Consider the following 21617-nt stretch of genomic DNA (forward strand, 5'->3'; position numbering starts at 1 on the left):
TGACATATGTTTTTTTATCTTTCTTTGTTCTGAACAGCTTCAAAGATCAAAACCTGGCTTGGGAATTGACCAAATGCTCTGGGAGTCAGAGGAGAATGATGATCAGATAACTTACACAGACTTTGTGATCAGTGGGGAAATAATAGGAGAGTTAAACTGCTTAACGAATAAACCCATGATATGTTCTGCTACCTGCAAAACTGTAGTGGAGGTCAGAAAACATCACATTGTGTCTTACTGTTGTATCTCATTCAATATCTAGTATCAAATTTAAGGTTGTTTCTGTACGTAGCATATGTTTGCTGTCTGATGATAATTTTAAAAAACATAGGAATAGTAAGGGAGCAAGACTTGTTACCAAATTACACTTACCCAGTATAATGCCCTGGCAAAATGGCTTATAAATATTGCTCTGCCATGTTGAAAAAAAGATTTTAACCAGAAAAACTGATTAAATGAGGTCTCTCGTGGGGTAATTAGAGGAGATATTTTAACTGTAAACACCATAATTTGGGGGACTAAGTAAGGAAAAAAGTCAGAGAACTAATAGCTATTAATAAAAAAGTTGAACAAAGTAGATGGAAGTTTCCCTAGACACAATGAGGACAAAATTCTCAAAACAACAGGGGCTCTCACTGGCCTAATTTGAACTATAAAAGAACAATGACTGCAAACAATTGAACCCCACAATATATAAAAATCCATAAGTTGATAATGATACCAAAATTCATTTAATTTCCAATAAGGTTTTTGGAATATCAACTTACTATTCTAAACATGGATTGTTCTTTTAAAAAATAGAAAGAATTAAACATTTATCCTGCCTTTCCTCTATGAACTTTTTCAAGGTAACAACAACAAAAAATGAAGTAGTATTCTTCTATACAGAATTTCAGCTAACAAATATAGAAGCAGAGACCTAGCATATTTCATTTTGCCATCTGAAATGAAATAATGTAAATAGGCAACAACTATCAACTGATGCTGAAACTACTAAGTGCAATGTTAATGGGAAACATCATAATGAAAGGACCAGGCTTGCACCACCTAAAAACAACTGTAGCATCACTAAAAGTTGGACAATTGGGCATCACGTACCTCATGATGTGATGCAGCAGAAGTACTGGCACCACCATGAAGTCTTCTTGAATGAGAAAAAACTAAAAGCCTATATATATAGATATATGTGTGTGTGTGTGTGTGTGTGTATACATATATATACATATATATATATATATATATATATATATATACACACATATATATATACATATATACATATTTGTGGGTTGTTTTTTTTGAGAGAGAGAGAGAGCATGCCTGTGGGAGTCAGGGAGAGTCAGAGAGAGGGAGAGAGATAATCCCAAACAGACTCCATGATGTCAGCACGGAGTCTGACACAGGGCTCAAACTCATGAACCATGAGATCATCACCTGAACCAAAACCAAGAGATGGATGTTAACCAACTGAGTCACCCAGGTGCCCCCTTTCTTTAATTAAAAAAAAATTGAGAGAGTAAAAACATATAGATCTAACCAGTTTATAGAAAATTCAGGAAGGAGAGAAACAAGTTAATTGACATCAGAAGGGAATAACTAGCTAAATCCAAAGATGTGGGAGGTCCACAGAATGAATGATCCATTTTTTTTCTCAACACACCAATGACATATAAAGAGGAATGGGAGAAGGAAGAGGGTAAGGGAAAATGTTATGTGTCTATTATTCAGTGATGGATATTAGAATATTTACAAGTAAAAATATATGATACCTGAGATTTTCATAAACATATTATAGCCTTCTGTTTCTGGTTACAGAATAACAATATTGAATTACTAAACAAACAAACATGATAATGTGGTCTATAGTGTGAAAAAAGTGCACAATGGATAGAAAACAACATTGAAATTGTCCAAAATATGGATTAGGCACTAAATAATTATTAATAATAGATTTGAAGAACTATGTTCTTTGAAATATGTTCAAAAAATTAAAGGAAAATATATCCTTAATGAGAAACGAGATAGAAAATATCAGGATATTGTGGAAATATAGAAAAGAGTCAAATGGAAATTTTAGAGCTAAAAACACCTAATTGGAGATAGCAATAAAAAAGAGTCAAGGGTGCCTGGGTGGCTCAGTTGGTTAAGTGTCAGACAGCTTGGGGCTTGTGAGTTCAAGCTCCAAGTGGGGCTCTGTGCTGACAGCTCAGAGCCTGGAGCCTGCTTTGGATTCTGTGTCCCTCTCTCACTCTGCCCCTCCCTCACTCATGCTCTGTCTTTGTCTCTCTCAAGAATAAATAAAACATTACAGAAAACATTTTAAGAGTCAAAGAACTAGAAGACAAATAATAGAAATAATAAGGAAAGAATAGGTGAAATAGAAGATAAAATAATTGGGGCACCTGGGTGACTCAGTCAGTTGAGCATCCGACTTCGGCTCAGGTCATGATCTCGCAGCTCGTGGGTTCGAGCCCCTGTGTTGGACTCTGTGCTGACAGCTCAGAGCCTGGAGCCTGCTTTGGATTCTGTGCCTCCCTCTCTCTCTGCCCCAACCCACTTGCATTCTGTCTCTGTCTCTCTCAAAAATAAATAAACATAAAAAAAATTAGAAGATAAAATTATTGAAAATGATGAAACTGAAAAAAGGAGGGAACAGAAATTACTAGATTACCGGGGAGAATTAGAGAGCTAAGTGATTCCATAAAACGAAACAATATCTGGGAGCATCTGGGTGGCCCAGTCAGGGAGGCATCCAACTTCTGCCACTTAGGTCATGATCTCACAGTTCATGTGTTCGGGCCTTGCCCTGGGTCTAGCTCCCCTCCAAGCCAGGTGCCCACAATGGCCAGCCCTGGTCTGGAGAAAGTTGTGCGTTTTTGAAACCTCCAAGTTTCAAAAGGCGTGTTGCAAAATAGAAACTGGTTCTCTCCATATTTCTCATTTGCTAGTCCATGGTCTGGAGAGGTTTTCCTCTTGTGCTAACTCAATACCGCAATTTCACAGCCCCTCTTTTCTTTTTCTCCTTTTGTCTCTCCAGAGAAGGGGTTCCATACCCTCTGTGCCTATGCCATTTTATCTCCCCAATTCACATACATGCACCTCAATCCCACCAAGCTGTCTCCCTCCACCTGTGGAGATCCTTCTGCCACTCCACAGATTGATTTTCTGGGTGTTCCAAGTGATTTGACTTCAATTCAGATGTGTTTGAGGGACAAGGGAAATCCTGGTCCCCCTACTTTTCTGCCATCTTAACTCCTCTCCCCTCCCCGCAGCCTAATCTGATGAAAGAAATTAAGATGTTCCATGCTCTTGGCTTGGAGCAACAAATATTGTTACAGTGTCTGTACTACCCAAAGTAATCTACAGATTTAATGTAACCCCTATCAAAATACCAACAGCATTTTTTCACGGAACTAGAACAAACAATCCTAAAATATGAATGAAACCACAAAAGAATCCAAACAGTGAAAGCAATCTTGAAAAACAAAGCTGTAGGTATTGCAATTCCAGATTTCACATTACAATACAAAGTTGTAGTAATCAAAACAGTATGGTACTGGCACAAAAAGAAACACATAGATCAATGGGATAGAATAAAAAATCCAGAAATAAACCCACAATTATATGGTCATTTGACAAAGGAGACAAGAATAATAAATGGGGGGAAAACAACAGTATCTTCAAAAAATGGTGTTGGGAACACAGGACAGCTACATGCAAAAAAGTAAAGTAGACCACTTTTTTACACCATACACAAAAGTAAACTCAAAATGGATTAAGGACCTAAATGTGAGACTTGAAACTATAAAAATCCTAGAATAGAGGTGCCTGACTGTCTCAGTCAGTAGAGCATGTGACTCTTGATCTCACGGTCATGAGTTTAAACCCATGTTGGGCATAGAGTTGACTTAAATAAATAAATAAATAATAAAATTTTAGAACAGAGAACAGGTGGTAATTTCTCTGACATTGGCTGTAACAGTATCTTTCTAATTATGTCTCCTGAAGCAAGGGAAATAAAAACAAAAATTAACTAGTTGAGACTACATGACAATAACAACCTTCTGCACAGCGAAGGAAACAACCAACAAAACTAAAAGATAACCAGGTTTCTGGGTGGCTCAGTCGGTTAAACATCTAAATTTGACTCAGGTTATGATCTCATAGTTCATGAGTTCAAGTCCCACTTTGGGTGAGCTCAAACCCCACTTTGGGTCCACATGAGCCCCACTTCAGGTGAGCCCCACTTTTCTCTCTCTTTCCCTCTCTCTCTCTCTCTCTCTCTCTCTCTGCCCCTCATAGAATTTTCTCTCCCTCTCCCTCCCTCTCACTTTCTGCCCTTCCCTCACTTGTACCCTTTCTCTCTACCTCTCTCTCAAAACAAAACAAAACAAAACACTAAAAGATAACCTACTGAATGGGAGAAGATATTTGCAAATGACATATTTGATAAAGAGTTAGTATCCAAAATATAAATATATAATAATCCAATTTTAAAATGGGCAAAACATATAAATAGACATTTCTTAAGAAGACATACAGATGGCCAACAGACACATCACTCATTATAAGGGAAATGAAAATCAAAACTACAATGAGATATCTCCTCACACCTGTCAGAATGGCTAAAGTCAAAAACTCAAGGAAAAAAAAGTGTTCACAAAGATGTGGAGAAAAAGGACCTCTTGTGCACTATTGGTGGGAATGCAAATTAACGCAGCCACGGTGGAAACAGTATGGAGTTTCCTCAAAGAAATTAAGAATAGAACTACCCTAAGATACACTAATTGCACTGGGTATTTGCCCAAAGAATTTGAAAACACTAATTTGAAGGGATATATAGTCAATACTCAAATTGCAATAGTCAATTTATGGAAGCAGCCCAAGCATCCATCAATAGATGCATGGATAAACAGAATGGGTAAACAAGATCTAGTATATATGTATATACAATGGAATATTATTCAGCCATTAAAAAAGAATGAAATCTTGCCATCTGCATCAACATGGATGGATCTAGAGAGCATAATGCTAAATGAAATAAGTCAGTCAGAGAAAGACAAATGCCATACGATTTCATTGGAATTTAAAAAACAAACAAACAAACAAACAAAGGGGGGAAAGAGAGAGAGAGAAACTGAAAAACAGACTCTTAACTTTAGAGAATAAACGAGTGGTCACCAGAGGGGAGGAAGATGGGGGGATGGGTGAAATAGGTGAAGAGAATTTAGAGTACACTTACCTTTTTTTTTTTTAAATGTGTTTATTTTTGAGAGAGAGACAGAGACAGAGAGCAAGCAGGGGAGGAGCAAAGGGAAAGGAAGACACAGAATCTGAAGCAGCTCCAGGCTCCAAGCTGTTAGCACAGAGCCCGATGAGGGGCTCAAACTTATGGACCATGAGATCATGACCTGAGCTAAAGTTGGATGCTTAACCAACTGAGCCACCCAGGAGCCCCAAGAGTACACTTATCTTGATGAGCACTGACTAATATATGGAATTGTTGAGTTACTATATTACACACCTGAAATTAATATAACACTGTATATTACATACACGTGAATTAAAACTTATAAAAGAATAATGTTAGACAAACTATACTATCTAACTTAAAGCCTTATTATAGATCCTTATAATCAAAACCATGTGGAATTAGCTTAAGATTAAGACAATATAGATCAGTGGAATAAGGAAGAAAATCCAGAAACAGATTCATATATACACAGTCAATTGATCTTTAACAATAATATCATTTTCAACAAACGATCCTGAAAATTCCAAGTATCCACATGGAAGCTATGAGCCGTGGCCCCACACACTATGCACAAAAATTGATTTGGAATGATTGTAGACTTAAACATAAAAATTAGAGCTATAAAAATTCTAAAGGGACACAAAGATCTTGATGTAGGCAAAGATTTCTTAGCCAGGACACAAAAAACACTAACCATAAAAGGAAATACTGATAAATGGAATGTCACTAGTATTAAAATCTTCTTCTGTTTTAAAGGACACCATAAAGAATATGGAACACAGACGGTGGGGAATTTTTCACAATATCTATCTGAAAAATTACTTGACAATGGAACTTATAAAGAATTCTTACAACTCAAAAATGAGAAGACAAATCACCAAATCAAAAATTGGGCAAAATGGGGTGCCTATGTGGCTCAGTTGGCTAAGTGCCCTCCAACTCTTGGTTTCAGCTCAGGTCATGATCTTGAGTTCGAGCCCTGCATCAGTCTCTGCGCTGGCAGCACAAAACCTGCTTTGGATTCTCTCTCTCCGTCTTTCTCTCTGCCCTTCCCTTACTCAAGCTGTCTCTGTCTCTCTCAAAATAAATAAATAAACTTAAAAAAATTGTTTTTAATTACACAAAGGATTTGAACAAACATTTCACAAAAGAATAAGCACATAGAGAAGATGCTTGATATCATTAGCTCTCAGAGAAATTCAGATCAAAAGTCGTGATGAGGTATCGCTACATACCCACTACTTTGGCTAAAAATAAAGATAATGAGTACCACGTATTGGCAAGGACGTAAAGCAACTAAAATTCCCACCCATGGCTGAGGAGACTGTAAAATGTCTCAACCCTTTCTTATAAAGTTTAACACACAATTACCGTATTACCCAGCAACACCACTCGTACATACTTACCCATGAGAAATAAAAAGCAACATACACAGTGTCTTGTATATTCTTAATAGCTTATTCCTGATAGCCAATATTCTGATCATTGCTAGCATTGGCATTTTACTGTTAGTTAAAAAGTTTACTTCTCTAAAATAATGTATTTTTAGAAATATTCATATCTTTAGTTAAAGTTTAAATAATTTTTTATACTTTATTTTCTTTTTTTTTCCAGAATCTATAACAATAATAAAGAATATCTCATTGGAGCATGTAGCCTTTTAATATTTAATTTATGACAAGATCACACCAATAGTTACTACTGTACACATCTTATCAGATTTCCAGGCAACAACATGAATGTTACATCATTTAAATTCTTAGTTTTAATGTTATACGTAAATGAGAAAACTTTATATCCTTAAACTATAGGTGTACAGAATGAAATATTAAATTTGTATCCTCCTTTTTTCAGACATGTTTTATTCCCAAAAGTCACTTGTATGAAGCTTTTGAGCAATGTTGTCCTCACATTGAATATAAAATGTGGCTAAAACTTGGTCTTTCTATTACTGCCAAAAAAATCAGGGAACGTTTATCTTATAAGGTAAGAAGTGTTTGTATAAACTCACTCTTCTCTCTGAATGGAGTTTTATTAAAGTACTGCTATTAATTAACTATTTAGGAATTTATATTAAACCTTATAAACCATAGGTTATGAAACTGTGTTTTCCTTGTAGGATTGGAACTACAAGATGCAATTAAAACTCTGTAATGTCTGCATAAAAGACATACCAAAGAACACCAAAACTGATATCTATGATGAAACTGTAATCTATGTCATCCTCATACATGGAGCTGTAGAAGATTGTCAGTTACGGAAAGCTTATAAGGCACCTTCTTTAATTCCTATCACATGCTATCAGGTAGGGAAATGTTGATTCATGTCTTCGGGTCAATATGCCATATGTCCAACAATGTGTTAACATTACAAAAATTGCCACTTTTCCACCTTTCCATCCTCTCCCTTTCCCTTACCACTCCAGAAGCACACATACACAGCACACACACCCCAAGTTCGCTGATACCTTTGGCAATGGGTAACCCAAACACCAAGATATCCCTGTTCAATGTTAATGAGGCTGGCCAAGTTGTACCTCTTGGCTATAGTTAGATTTTGGTGCTGTTGTAAATAACAAAAGAGGGTCTATTAAGTTCATTTACACAATGCAGAAGGACCACTTTCTCTGGACTGCATCAACAGTACTCTAGAAAGGCTCTGCCAGGCCCATGCTGATCTGAGTATCAGTGGTATTTCCTCAGCTACTTTTCAAGTGAATATAGAAGTGAAAGACTCCTCATATTTAAGCTCTGTGTATGTGTGTGTGTGTGTGTGTGTGTGTGTGTGTGTGTGTGTGTGTGTTGGGTAGCATAAGAGAGACACATGTCAGGAGGAATCAGGGGACATACAAAATATAGCTACAGAAAGTAAATTGAAAGAGGTACCTAGAGTCAATTAAATTAGGCATATATTTTTAAGCAATTAATATATGACAGAAACAGTGCTAGACGCTAAAGTGATCAAGACAAATGAGATCTGCAGCTTGCCCTCAAAAAATCTGCCAACTAAGTGAAAAGAAAAACATATAAATATATTAAGAAAACATGTGCAGCTATGATAGAAGTACTTACAGGGTAGATTTGAGACACAAGAAAAACATGAGGTGGGGATAAGAGGAATCCCAAGGTGAGAAGGGGTCACAAGAAAAAATTTTCTGAGTGGACGCCACCAGCACCAACGTGATAGCCACATGAGAGGAAGTAAGACATTACTCTTAACTGTGGTGCTCCTTATCTCTATGCTTGAATACATAATAACAGAGTTTGGGTGTGGGTGCTGGTTGGGAATTTAGATGGCCAACTAAGAGATTCTCAAGGCAGCCTAAAACCTACCCAAGTCTGTCTACTCTCCTAGACAGAAAGCCCCACTTACTGTAGATTTGAGTACCAATGTGATTCAAAAAATACCAAAACCACCCACAGGTTGAAGGATTTCTTGAAATCCACTATTTTAAAAAAATTGTTTAATGTTTATTTAGTTTTGAAAGAAAGAGAGACAAAGCGTGCGCAGGGAGGGGCAGAGAGAGAGGGAGACACAGAATCAGAAGCAGGCTCTAGGCTCTGAGCTGCAGCACAGAGCTGTGAGATCATGACCTGAGCCCAATTAGGACACTTAAGTAGGACACGACTAAGCCACACAGGCACCCTGAAATCCACTATTTTTTAAACTTTCTTTTCACCACATAGAAAATCTCTCTGGGTGATGTTTTAAAGGACCGTTAATGATTAACTCTTAATCATTTTTCTCATTTGTAAGAGAAATGAGCGAAACTTTAAAAATCAGTGAAAGTATATGGAATATTGAGTTTCAAAAAGCCAACACATCCAGGTATTTTAAGGTAGCTGTCTCATATTTATGTTTACTTTTCAGCCCAGATATTTAGAGAGGTCTTGAGATAGTTAGGAGCTTACCAGAGAAACATTTAATTGTATGATATATACTCATTTATTACCTTATATTCTGTCAAACTTCAGGTGCAAGGCACTGAAGATTTCACAAAGGTAATGATTGTTCAAACTTTCGTTGATGTGAAAAAATTCAGATGGAACACTAGAAAGTATGTACCTTCACGTAAAGCATCTCTTCCAACAACACCAACATGTGAGTTAGATTTCTTTGAGTAACTGAGAACTCTTACTTTCCATTTATAAAATACCCATAGATGTATTTGGGAACTATTGTATGAATTCTATCTAGAGCATTGAGAAATAATTTTAATTGCCATATTTGATATCCAATGGGTGAATTCAGACTGAGAATATCCATGTTATGGTAGAAATTATTCTATATTTCAACTATAAGAATAAACATGTATAATCATATAATCAAAATAATATGGGGAAAAAGTTTAGAGAATTTTAGCTCTTCCCCCAAATTAAAATATTTTATATAGTAGTAATAATGACAGTAGTGTTGCACTGCGTGACTGTTCCAATTACCAGTGGGCCCGGCATTCATTCTCAACACACATTAACATAAATGTGTTTGAGACGATAGAACAACAGGTAATTTCTTCTCTTTCCAAACTTTGTTTGTTACATAATCTTTTTAAAAATGTATTTATTTATCTATTTTCAGAGAAAGAGAGAAAGAGCAAGCAGGGGAGGGGCAGGGAGAGGGAGAGAGAGAGACAATCTCAAGCAAGCTCTGTGCTATCAGCACAGAGCCAGATGCAGGGCTTGAACTCATGAACCATGAGAGCATGACCTGAGCCAAAATCAAGAGTGGGACACTTAACCAACTGACTCACCCAGGTGTCACTACATAATGTTTATAATAAAAGACTTTTAAGCCTTTTTTGAAAAAAGTGACCCTTCTTCCCACCAATTGAGTTTACCACCAATTTCAAATCACAGGCCCTGAGTGTGAATGATTAAACCTGGTCTAATGTGATAGTTGGATTAATTGAAATAGTCCTTTGTTTCAGTGTTTGAACTAACACAGTCTTTTTTGAACCAGCTACAAGCAGACTATATAAAGATCTTCAATGCGAAACAAAGAGTGAGGTAAGTTAAAACAGTACTTTTAAAAGCTTTATTTTGGGGAAAAAGAGTGTCTGGAATTTAAACTCTTAATTGGGAGGAGTTTACCTGCTAATCATTTTACAGATTTCGATATGAGCACTGTCTCTTAGACTAGGGTACAGTGGAAATTGTATTTATATTTTTAGCTAAATATTAAATGACAAAAAGAAAGAAAGTTCAGAAGATACCAGAATGTTCCTTTTGAATCACATTAGCAACCACGTACTACTGGGGTGGCAAGGGTTGTCATGTACACGAGCTCCTCCCATGTTTCCACCTGGGGCTGAAATTTTGACTGGTCTGAAGCCTTCATTGCTACCTTGGCTTTGCATCCAGGAGCTCCCAACCTGAAGACAGTTTGCCCGATTATCCACAAGGCCTGTCACAAAGCACTAATTTAATCTACCCCAGGCTAACCTAAGTTCTTCAGAAAATCCCCTAAATATTAATTTTACACTCTGCTATGAACTTGGATAGGTCATTTGGGGATCTTGGGATCTTCAAAATCCTGGGCCAACTTTACAGCAAGATCCCAAGTTATGAAACACTGTAGGGCCCTGGAAATGAAACTGGGGCAGAGGAATAAAATGGAAGTACCTCACTACATCTACACCAGCATGCCTGTAGACTGAATCTTTGAGAGTTCCAGATAGGGTAGAGAATTTATTTTTAAATCTAGTTTGTGCCAAGCTGTTTGTATTACTCCAGGAGATGCTGATTATAATACCCAGAATCTGAGAGATGTCTGCTAAAAATATACAAGCCAGAAAATTGTGTATTTGGTTATTAAAAATAGGTTTTACATCAAGTCCATTTTGCCCATTAGCACTGCATATGTAACTCTGAGAACGCATGCTCCTTCTCCCCTGAATCTCTACTCACAAATGTATGTTGAATGAAAGGTGATTACAGGTTCTGTGGGGGAAGCTGAAGGTGTTTCTCTTGTGTCTCTCTGATCTTCAAGGGGCCAACACTTCTCTTAAGTACTCATTGCCCATCCCCTGCATAAAAGCAGGAAGTTCACTCCATCCCTTAATATTTTGGGGTCTTTCTGGGGTACCTGGGTGGGTCAGTCAGATAAGCATCTGACTTTGGCTCAGGTCATGATCTCGTGGTTGAGAGTTTGAGCCCCGCGTGGGGCTCTGTGCTGACAGCTCAGAGCCTGGAGCCTGCTTCAGATTCTTTGTCTCCCTCTGTCTCTGACCCTAGCCCGTTCAATGCTCTGTCTCACTCTGTCTCGAAAATAAATATATCATCTAATCAAAAATCAACAAGGAAACAATGGCTTTGAATGACACATTGGACCAGATGGACATAACAGATACATTCAGAACATTCCATCCTAAATCAGCATAATATACAGTCTTCTCCAGTGTAAATGGAACATTCTCCAGAATAGACCATATACTGTCACACAAATCAGCCCTAAGTAAGTACAAAAAGATCGAGATCATACCGTGCATATTTTCAGACCACAACGCTATGAAACTCGAAATCAACCACAAGAAAAAATTTGGAAAGGTAACAAATACTTGGAAACTGAAGAACATCCTACTACAGAATTAATGGGCTACCAAGCACTTAAAAAGGAAATTAAAAAGTATATGGAAGTCAATCAAAATGATAACACCCAAACTGAAAACCTCTGGGATGCAGCAAAGGCAGTCATAAGAGGAAAGTATATAGCAATCCAGGCCATCCTAAAGAAGGAAGAAAGATCTCAGATACACAACCTAACTTACACCTTAAGAAGTTGGGGAAAGAACAGCAAATAAAACCCAAAACCAGCAGAAGACAGGAAATTAAAGACTAGAGCAGAAATTAATGCTATTGAAACCAAAACAAACAAACAAACAAACAAAAAACAGTAGAACAGATCAATGAAACCAGAAGCTGGTTCTCTAAAAGAATTAAAAAAATTGATAAACCACTAGCCAGTTTGATCAAAAAGAAACAGGAAAGGATCCAAATAAATAAAATCAAGAATGAAAGAGGAGAGATCACAACCAACACAACAGAAATAAAGACAATAAAAGAGAATATTATGAGCAACTATATGCCAATAAAATGGGCAATCTGGAAGAAATGGACAAATTCATAGAAACATATACACTAGCAAAACTGAAACAGGAAGAAATAGAAAATTTGAACAGACCCATAACCAGTAAGGAAATGGAAGTAGTAATCAAAACTCTCCCAAAAAACAAGAGTCCAGGGCCAGATGACATTCCAGGGGAATTCTACCAAACATTTAAGGAAGAGTTAACACCTATTCTCTTGAAACTATTCCAAAAAATAGAAATGGAAGGAAGACTTCCAAACTATTTCTATGAAGCCGGCATTACCTTCATTCCAAAACCAGAGACCCCACTAAAAAGGAAAACTATGGACCAGTTTCCCTGATGAACATGGATGCAAAAATCCTCAACAAGATATTAGCCACCCAATCCAACAATCCATTGAAAAAATTATTCACCACGACCAAGTGGGATTTGTACCTGGGATGCAGGGCTGGTTCAATATCCACAAAACATTAACATGATTCATCACATCAATAAAGGAAAGGACAAGAACCATATGATCCTCTCAACAGATGCAGAGAAAGCATTTGACAAAATACAGCATCCTTTCTGGATAAAAACTCTCAAGAAAGTAGGGATAGAAGGAGCGTACCTTGAGATCATGAAAACCATATACGAATGACCCAACGCTAATATCATCCTCAGTGGGGAAAAACTGAGAGCTTTCCCCCTAAGGTCAAGAACAAGACAGGGATGTCCACTCTCACCACTGTTATTCAACATAGTACTGGAAGTCTTAGCCTCTGCAATCAGGCAACACAAAGAAATAAAAGGCATCCAAATCAGCCAGGAGGAGGTCAAACTTTCACTCTTCTCAGATGACATGATACTTTATATGGAAAACCCAAAAGGTTCCACCAAAAAACTGCTAGAACTGAATCATCAATTCAGCAAAGTTGCAGGATATAAAATCAACACACAGAAATAGATTGCATTCCTATACACCAACAATGAAGTGACAGAAAGAGAAATCAAGGAATCGATCCCATTTACAGTTGCACCAAAAACCATAAAATACCTAGGAATAAATCTAACCAAAGAGGTGAAAAATCTATACACTGAAAACTGTAGAAAGCTTATGAAAGAAATTGAAGAAGACACAAAAAAATAGAAAAAGATTCCATGCTCCTGGATAGGAAGAACAAATATTGTTAAAATGTCAATACTACCCAAAGCAATCTACATATTCAGTGCAATCCCTATCACTGTAACACCAGCATTCTTCACAGAGTTAAAGCAAACAATTCTAAAATTTGTATGGAACCAGAAAAGATCCCAAATAGCCAAAACAATCTTGAAAAAGAAAACCAAAGCAGGAGGCATCATAATCTCAGACTTCAAACTCAACTATAAAGCTGTAATTATCAAGGCAGTATGGTCCTGGCACAAGAACAGACATTCAGATCAATGGAACAAAATAGAGAACCCAGAAATGGACCCACAAACGTATGGCCAGCTAATCTTTGACAAAGCAGGAAAGAATATCCAATGGAATAAAGACAGTCTCTTCAGCAAGTGGTGCTGAGAAAACTGGACAGCAACATGCAGAAGAATGAACCTGGACCACTTTCTTACACCATACACAAAAATAAACTCAAAATGGATGAAAGACCTAAATGTAGGACAGGAAGCCATCAAAATCCTCGAGAAGAAAGCAGGCAAAAATCTCTTTGATCTTGGCTGCAGCAACTTCTTATTCAACACATCTCCAGAGGCAAGGGAAACAAAAGCAAAAATGAACTACTGGGATCTCATCAAAATAAAAATCTTCTGCACAGCGAAGGAAAAAATCAGCAAAACTCAAAGGCAACCAAAAGAATGGGAGAAGATATTTGCAAATGACATACCAGATAAAGGGTTAGTATCCAAAATCTACAAAGAACTTATCAAACTCAACACCCAAAAAACAAAGAATCCAGTGAAGAAATGGGCAAAAGACATGAACAGACACTTCTCCAAAGAAGACATCCAGATGGCCAACCGACACATGAAAAAATGCTCAACATCACTCATCATCAGGGAAATACAAATCAAAACCACCTCACACCTGTCAGAATGGCTAACATTAACAACTCAGGCAACAACAGATGTTGGCCAGGATGCAGAGAAAGAGGATCTCTTTGGCATTGTTGGTGGAGATGAAAGCTGGTGCAGCCACTCTGGAAAACAGTATGGAGGTTCCTCAAAAAACTAAAAATAGAACTACCCTACCACTCAGCAATTGCACTACTAGGCATTTATCCAAGGGATACCAGTGTGCTGTTTCGAAGGGACACATGCACCCCCATGTTTATAGCAGCATTATCAACAATAGCCAAAGTATGGAAAGAGCCCAAATGTCCATCGATGGATGAATGGAAAAAATGGATAAAGTATAACTTGGCAATCAAAAAGAATGAAATTTTGCCATTTGCAACTATGTGGATGGAACTGGAGGGTATTATGCTAAGTGAAATCAGTCAGAGAAAGACAAAAATCTTATGACTTCACTCATATGAGGACTTTAAGAGACAAGACAGATGAACATAAGGGAAGGGAAACAAAAAGAATATAAAAACGGGAGGGGGACAAAACAGAAGAGACTCATAAATATGGAGAACAAACAGGGTTACTGGAAGGGTTGTGAGAGGGGGGATGGGCTAAATGGGTAAGGGGCACTAAGGAATTTACTCCTGAAATCATTGTAGCACTATATGCTAACTAATTTGGATGTAAATTTAAAAAAATAAAAAGTAAAATTAAAAAAATTTTAATAAAAAAATAAATACAAACATTAAAAAAATTTTTTTTTATATTTTGGGGTCTTTCTGGGGAATCTTTTCCTCAAACATTTCCTGGTTGTTACTCAGTGCCTGGAACTGTAGACCGAATAACATAGGAGCTGAGAATATAGGCTTTGGCATGAGATTCCTGGTTTGCTTCCTGGTTCCATCACTTATTAGCCACGTGACCTTGGACAGTTTTCTTAACCTGTTTAAGCATCACTTCCTGCATCTATACAACAGGAATGATAACCATACATATCTCGTGTAGTGCTGCCATGCAGATTAAAGAAATGGAAAATACACTGCATAGCGTTTGGCACATAACAAGCAATCTGTACCCATTAATTTCTGTTACTCTCTGCTAACCCCTTCTTAACATGGTAGACTACTCCAAACTTCTTGTGCCCTCCAGGTACTAAATTTCTAAAACAATAGGGATACAGTCATCTCCTCTAATTCTCCCAAACATGGCTGCTGCTGAAGACTAGGAAATAACAAAGGGAAATTACAATTTCAAGAATGAAGAAGATGAGGAGAACACTTAAGACAAAATGTTAGATTGCCGGAGTCCAACTCCAGCAGGTACAGGGGCTCCCGAAGGATGAATGACATCGGTGAAAAAGGGAAAAAAATAAAATAAAATAAAAATAAAAATGGACTGGCTGCTTTATTGTGTTGAACTGGCTGCTTTATTGTGGCAAACGTGGCATTATATATTTGTTAGCAATTTCCTTGTAGCATGCGTCATCTATGTTTTCTAGCATTACCTAATTCTAAAAATGTTCCTATGGGTAATCACCCTTTAAGGAATAACATGGTTATTTTCTCGTAACGTTCCTTCCTGCCCTTTGCTTATTGATTAATTTCTTACGTTATTTTCATTATGTATCTACATTTATCTATAATCTGTAGAGCATTTGCTTTGCTGTTTTCATGACAGGTCATCTATCTCTCAACACCTGAAGTGGAACAGTTACAGGGACATGACCTCTTAGTTGTTTCCCTGAACCATTTGTGGCTTGAGGAACAAAAATGTTCCCCTTGGTGTGAGATGCCAGGAGGAGGCCAGGAGGGCCTTAGGAACCACACCTCATACATTCTCAGAGAGGCAATGCACCTAGGAACTAATGGACCATTCTGTACTTTAACCGACTAGGTTCAGTCATCATCTGGAATGCCTCCTGGGGGCCAAGTGCACCTAGGAGTTGGAGTAACTTGTGCCCATAGATACACTCCTCTGTTGCCGGTGTGGGGCTTTCAAATCCATTTGCCCCTCCTTGGCTGGGAAATATATGGGGCTATCCTTCCTTCAGGTAGAGGAGTCTTTATAGGGGGTGGCAAGGGCTAAACGTAGGGCCGCACAATTTCCTTGCGGAACCTTATTTCTTTCCCCAATAGTTCTTTTCCCAGGGGGCCTGTCTAGGGCAATTCCCCAACAGACAATTCCCCAGGTACTTTTATTAAGGCCAAATTACATAAAAGCAGGAGTACAAGAAGCTTCACTGTCTATGGGCCGCCCTGCAGTCCTGATCCATCCACTGCCTGGGGCCCTGCCATCAGGCTGGTTGGATAGCTCGACTTCCAGAATTAGATGGTACCTGGAGGCCACTGGTTAGCCTTTCTTTCTCCTTAGCCTGGGCAGGCTGCCTCACTCGTAGGAGTCAGCTTAATAGTAGATATTGAAGAACTGAGTGAGAAGCCAGGGAAGCTAATGATCTCGCTGTACAGATTCCCCCAAAGTGCTCCATTTTCATAATTTAAAAAAAAAAAAAAAAACTGATTGCGTGAGGCGGTTAATATAGAGAAAATAGTGTGGAAGTGAGAGACAGTTTATTAAATGGTAAAAACATCACCGAGTGAGTCTTATGGAGACAATTGTCAACTTGTGTTATTTAGTAAATGCTTTTTCTCCCTGATGTTAGATCCTGGTTATGGGTGTTTCTGGGCCAGTTCCCTTCCTCCTCCCCCAACCCCTCCTCCCACCACACCCTAGAACTGTGGCTATACCTTTACATAATAAAAAGTCCCATGCCCCAAATCCAGCAGCTCCTTACAAAGTGTTCTGGCGTCCAGGATGGAGCACACAGCGCTGCCAATGCCAGAAGTTCTAATTCTCAGTCCCCTGCTCTGTAGACCAGATTTGACATCTGTCCTGCTTTATAAATCTCTTTTTTTTTTTTTTTTTTTTTTAATTTTTTTTTTCAACTTTTATTTATTTTTGGGACACAGAGAGACAGAGCATGAACGGGGGAGGGGCAGAGAGAGAGGGAGACACAGAATCGGAAACAGGCTCCAGGCTCCGAGCCATCAGCCCAGAGCCTGGTGCGAGCCTGACGCGGGGCTCGAACTCACGGACCGCGAGATCGTGACCTGGCTGAAGTCGGACGCTTAACCGACTGCGCCACCCAGGTGCCCCTATAAATCTGACTCTTATTAATAGTCTCAGAATTTGACTCCTATCTCCTATCTCCATTTCTAGATTCAAGAATCTACAGGGCTATTGGATAGTATCAAGGAGGAAATGGACGTCTATGAGGTCATCTAGAATAAAACTAAATGAAAATCTGGTAAGCTGCCTCAGTTTCCTCAATGTGATCCAGATCATGCTTGTCTCTGGAGATACAGGCTAAAGCCATGTTCATGTGGCTCTTTTGTGACCGTGTGAATTTTATCACTTTCCACTAGCCATTATTTGCAATATGGTCACTTTCCAATAGCCAGTTCATTCTTCTAATGACACTATTTCCAAATTCTAGCTTGGAAAATTAACTTTAAAATAAGATTCCTTGATCTAGATTTCTGAAAACTTTATAGACTCATGGTCTCCTCTCTACATTCTACTACTTAATTGTACATGCAAAACTGCCTGCCCCCCAATCCAGGAGGTCATTTTTCAGGCTGCCATGTATAATGGAAGATATAAACGGGTAATTCGTGATGACTTTAATTTTCAAGTTTCTGTTCTAGTTAAGGAAGCAAAACTGATTAGAAGGCAGTTATATAACAACACAAGATACACTGTGGAGAGTGGCAGCTTAAACTCAAAGGAATCCAAAGAGAAATAAACACAGCCTTTGTTGAGAAGGGAAGAGGATGTTTAGAAAAGGGACACAAGACAGCAAGACGTTTAGGGAGTAGACCAGTCTGGCTGTTGGTTGTTCAAAATGCAGCACCAATGGGGAAATATACACACACACACACACACACACACACACACACACACACACACACATATATATATGTGTGTATATATACATATGTATGTATATGTATATATGTATACACATATGTATACACATATGTATATATGTATATATGTATACATATATATACATATAGTGTGTGTGTGTGTGCGTGCTCGCGTGTGCATGCTTTATATGATTCTAATCTACATAAAGCATATCTCTGGGTTAAAAAATGACCTTCAGATAAATCTTTGTATCTCCATTTAAAAACTTCTAATTCTTAGATGCTACTTCCTGTGACAAAGACCGTTTTAAAAATAGATTAAGGGCAACTGGGTGACTCAGTTGGTTGAGTGTCTGACTCTTGATTTTGACTCAGGTCATGATCCCACAGTTGTGGGATCAAACTCCATGTCTGGTTCTGAGCTGAGCCTAGAGCCTATTTGGGATTCTCTCTCTCTTGCACTCTCTACCCCTCTCCCACTAGCGGTTTGCTCCCTCACTCTCTCTCAAAAATAAATATGTGGTTTATATATACAATAAAATACTACTTGGCAATGAGAAAGAATGAAATCATGCCATTCACAGCAACGTGGACCTGGAAGGTATGATGCTGAGTGAAATAAGGCAGCCAGAGAAAGACACATACCATGTTTTCACTCATATGTGGATCTTGAGAAACTGAACGGAACACCATGGGGGAAGGGAAGGGGAAAAAAATAGTTACAAATAGAGAGGGAGGGAGGCAAACCACAAGAGACTTTTAAATATGGAGAACAATCTGAGGGTGGATGTGGGAGGTGGGGGACAGGGGAAAATGGGTGATGGGCATTGAGGACAACACTTGTTGGGATGAGCACTGGGTGTTGTATGTCAACCAATTTGACAATAAATTATATTCATGAAAAACTATTTGCAAGAATTATTTGTATTATGATCAATATCATTACCTGGGAAAAGTATATGCAAAATGATCAGGAAAACACCATGACTCCAATAGACAAATTTAAGAACAGCCACTTCAGGAAAAAGACAATACCCAGACTATAGAGAAAATAAGAAGTACGAAATAAAATAACGAAGCATCGACATTTGCTTTTTCAAATTAACAAATTTTATTCCATGGTAACATCTATTTCCTTTGAAATAGAGTTGATGAAATAGAAATGAAAATACTTGTTTTCTTATATTTTGCTGGTGGATGAGTAAAAGGAATTTGAAACAAAAGTCATAAAAATGTTCATATACTTTGACTCCATGAATTTGCTTTTGGGAACCAATCCAAAGAGAATAATCCAAAGTAGTGAAGTAGACATATGTACAAACTGTCCAGTGCACCAGTATTTCTAATGCCAAAAAATTAAAAAGAGTCCCAAGTGTCCAATAGTAAGAAAGTATTTAATTTCGCTACAGAACATCCATTAGAGGAAGTATCATCCAACCATTAAAAAGATTGGTTGTATACAGTACAATGTAAAATATGAAAAGGAAGACAAACCCATACATACAGCTTTTTTAACATGAAAAGAATCCAGAAGAGATATACCCAAATGTTTCAATTAGGTGTTAGAAAGGTAAGAGTAGGGATGGGTGTGCTCACTTCTCTTATTTTACATAGTTTTATTGGCCTTGTAATGAACAACATGATTGTAAAACTACTAAGCATTATTCCAATATACATGATCTGAAAGTTGTCACCCTTTACACTTGGCACTGGGGGCGATCCCAGTGCTGTGAGAAGGAGTGGTAACAGCCAGAGCCAAGACTCAGTGTTTCCCACAATGACACATCATGCTCCTGACAGTCCATAAACTGTCCCTGTCCAGTTCAGCAAGCCCCAGTGGCTTCCTGGACTCTGACTCCCAGTTTATACCACACTACCACCACTTTGTGAATCAGGAGTAACTCACATTTCACCCAACGTCCTTCCTCACGTTTAGCAATAATGACCAGGAGGTATTTCCTGCGGGAATGAAACTGACCCTCTAGTATATCCTGTTTGGGGTTGTAAGTCAATGTTGAAAGACTAAAAGTTCTTTTACATGTGGTTTTTTTTTTTTTTTTTTTTCCCTTCCTACTCTGTTAGGAATGGTTGACAATACTATTTTGAAAACTGACGCACGTAACGGCGCTGTTGTCACAAGATGCCTCCTGTTTTGAATGTGTTTTGAAACACATTTCCCTGCATCAGAAGGGAGTAAGTTCAAGCTGGATCCTGTGTGGATGATCCTATTGCCACATGGAAAGATGTATGCACCTTGCAACCGTTCCATCTAAAACATATTTCTTGGAAAATTTTCTTCATTTAAAATATCTATTAATTTAAGTATCTAGAACATCTCAGAAAATCATAGAACAAGTTTTAGTTTTAGAGCCAGAAAATAAGCTTAGGCCACCTAGATAGTTTGCATAATGCTCTTAGAGTAAAAATGGTTTGACTCACTTTGTGAAAAACAGAACACTATTAAAATGCAGTTTAAATGTTGATCTTAAACAAGTATTGATTTCTGTCATTCATTGTACTTCACTTATTTGGGGAGCGCTCAGTGAATTAAAATAGTAAAGAATGGAAACTGATTTAGACTTACACAATGTAACTCAGTCCTAAATGAAACTTCCAGTGTCCATTTTGTTCATCATTTCACTACAACAACGAGCCCGATGCCTGGCATCCTTTTAAAAAATAATCCCAACCAGTTAAGAGCTGTTGCATGCTTTCTATATGCTAGGTGTTTAACAAATGCTTATGTAATCCTCACAACAAGCATGAGAGGTAGGTACTATTATTTCCAATTTACAAATGTGTAAACTGAAAGGGTGAGTGTAATTTGCCGAAAATCTCACAGATTTGAAAATGAGCCCGTGATTAGCTCTTATACCACATGTGCCTCCTGTACAGTACATCCTAAATAAATATCTGAAGAATTAATAAGCATTTACATCTATGTCTTCAGGACCATGCTTCTACCCGGGGTTGGAAACCTGAATGCTAAATGCTGTCTTCTACAGCTGGTGGTAGACACATTTTCAGAGGCCAAGAGTAAAGACTCCATTCATAAAACGTCCTTGCAGAGAAGACAGTTTGGTTTGTTTCTGTTGGGAAAGTCAAATCAAACTACTATCACTTCTCTATAAAACTGAACTCAACAGCTTTTTTCCCCCCAATGATAGTTAACTAGCAGCTCCGATAGTGTTTGAAGGAACCCTGTTAATGAGTGCCCTTCTTCTGCTGAGTGTTGAACCAAATGAAACTTAAAAGAAAAGATTAAGGCCTTTAGAGACTAAACCACACACACACACACACACAC

General features: G+C 37.9%; 1 protein-coding gene across 2 annotated transcripts in view; it reads left to right on the forward strand.

The window, feature by feature from the left end:
- Positions 1 to 20804, forward strand: part of SLC9C1 (solute carrier family 9 member C1) — a 90222-nt gene extending 69418 nt beyond the window's left edge. For both annotated transcript variants that reach the window (XM_025913379.2, XM_086675453.1), the window contains 7 exons: positions 38 to 211; positions 7109 to 7240; positions 7374 to 7559; positions 9229 to 9355; positions 10214 to 10260; positions 17604 to 17691; positions 20396 to 20804. In XM_025913379.2, the coding sequence (XP_025769164.1) occupies positions 38 to 211; positions 7109 to 7240; positions 7374 to 7559; positions 9229 to 9355; positions 10214 to 10260; positions 17604 to 17669 (732 nt within the window). In that variant the 3' untranslated portion in view covers positions 17670 to 17691; positions 20396 to 20804. The remainder of the gene's footprint in view (positions 1 to 37; positions 212 to 7108; positions 7241 to 7373; positions 7560 to 9228; positions 9356 to 10213; positions 10261 to 17603; positions 17692 to 20395) is intronic.
- Positions 20805 to 21617: the final 813 nt, after the last annotated feature.

Source organism: Puma concolor, chromosome C2 (genome assembly GCF_028749965.1).
Source record: "Puma concolor isolate L17-30 chromosome C2, mPumCon1.1.hap2, whole genome shotgun sequence".
Lineage (NCBI taxonomy): Eukaryota > Metazoa > Chordata > Mammalia > Carnivora > Felidae > Puma > Puma concolor.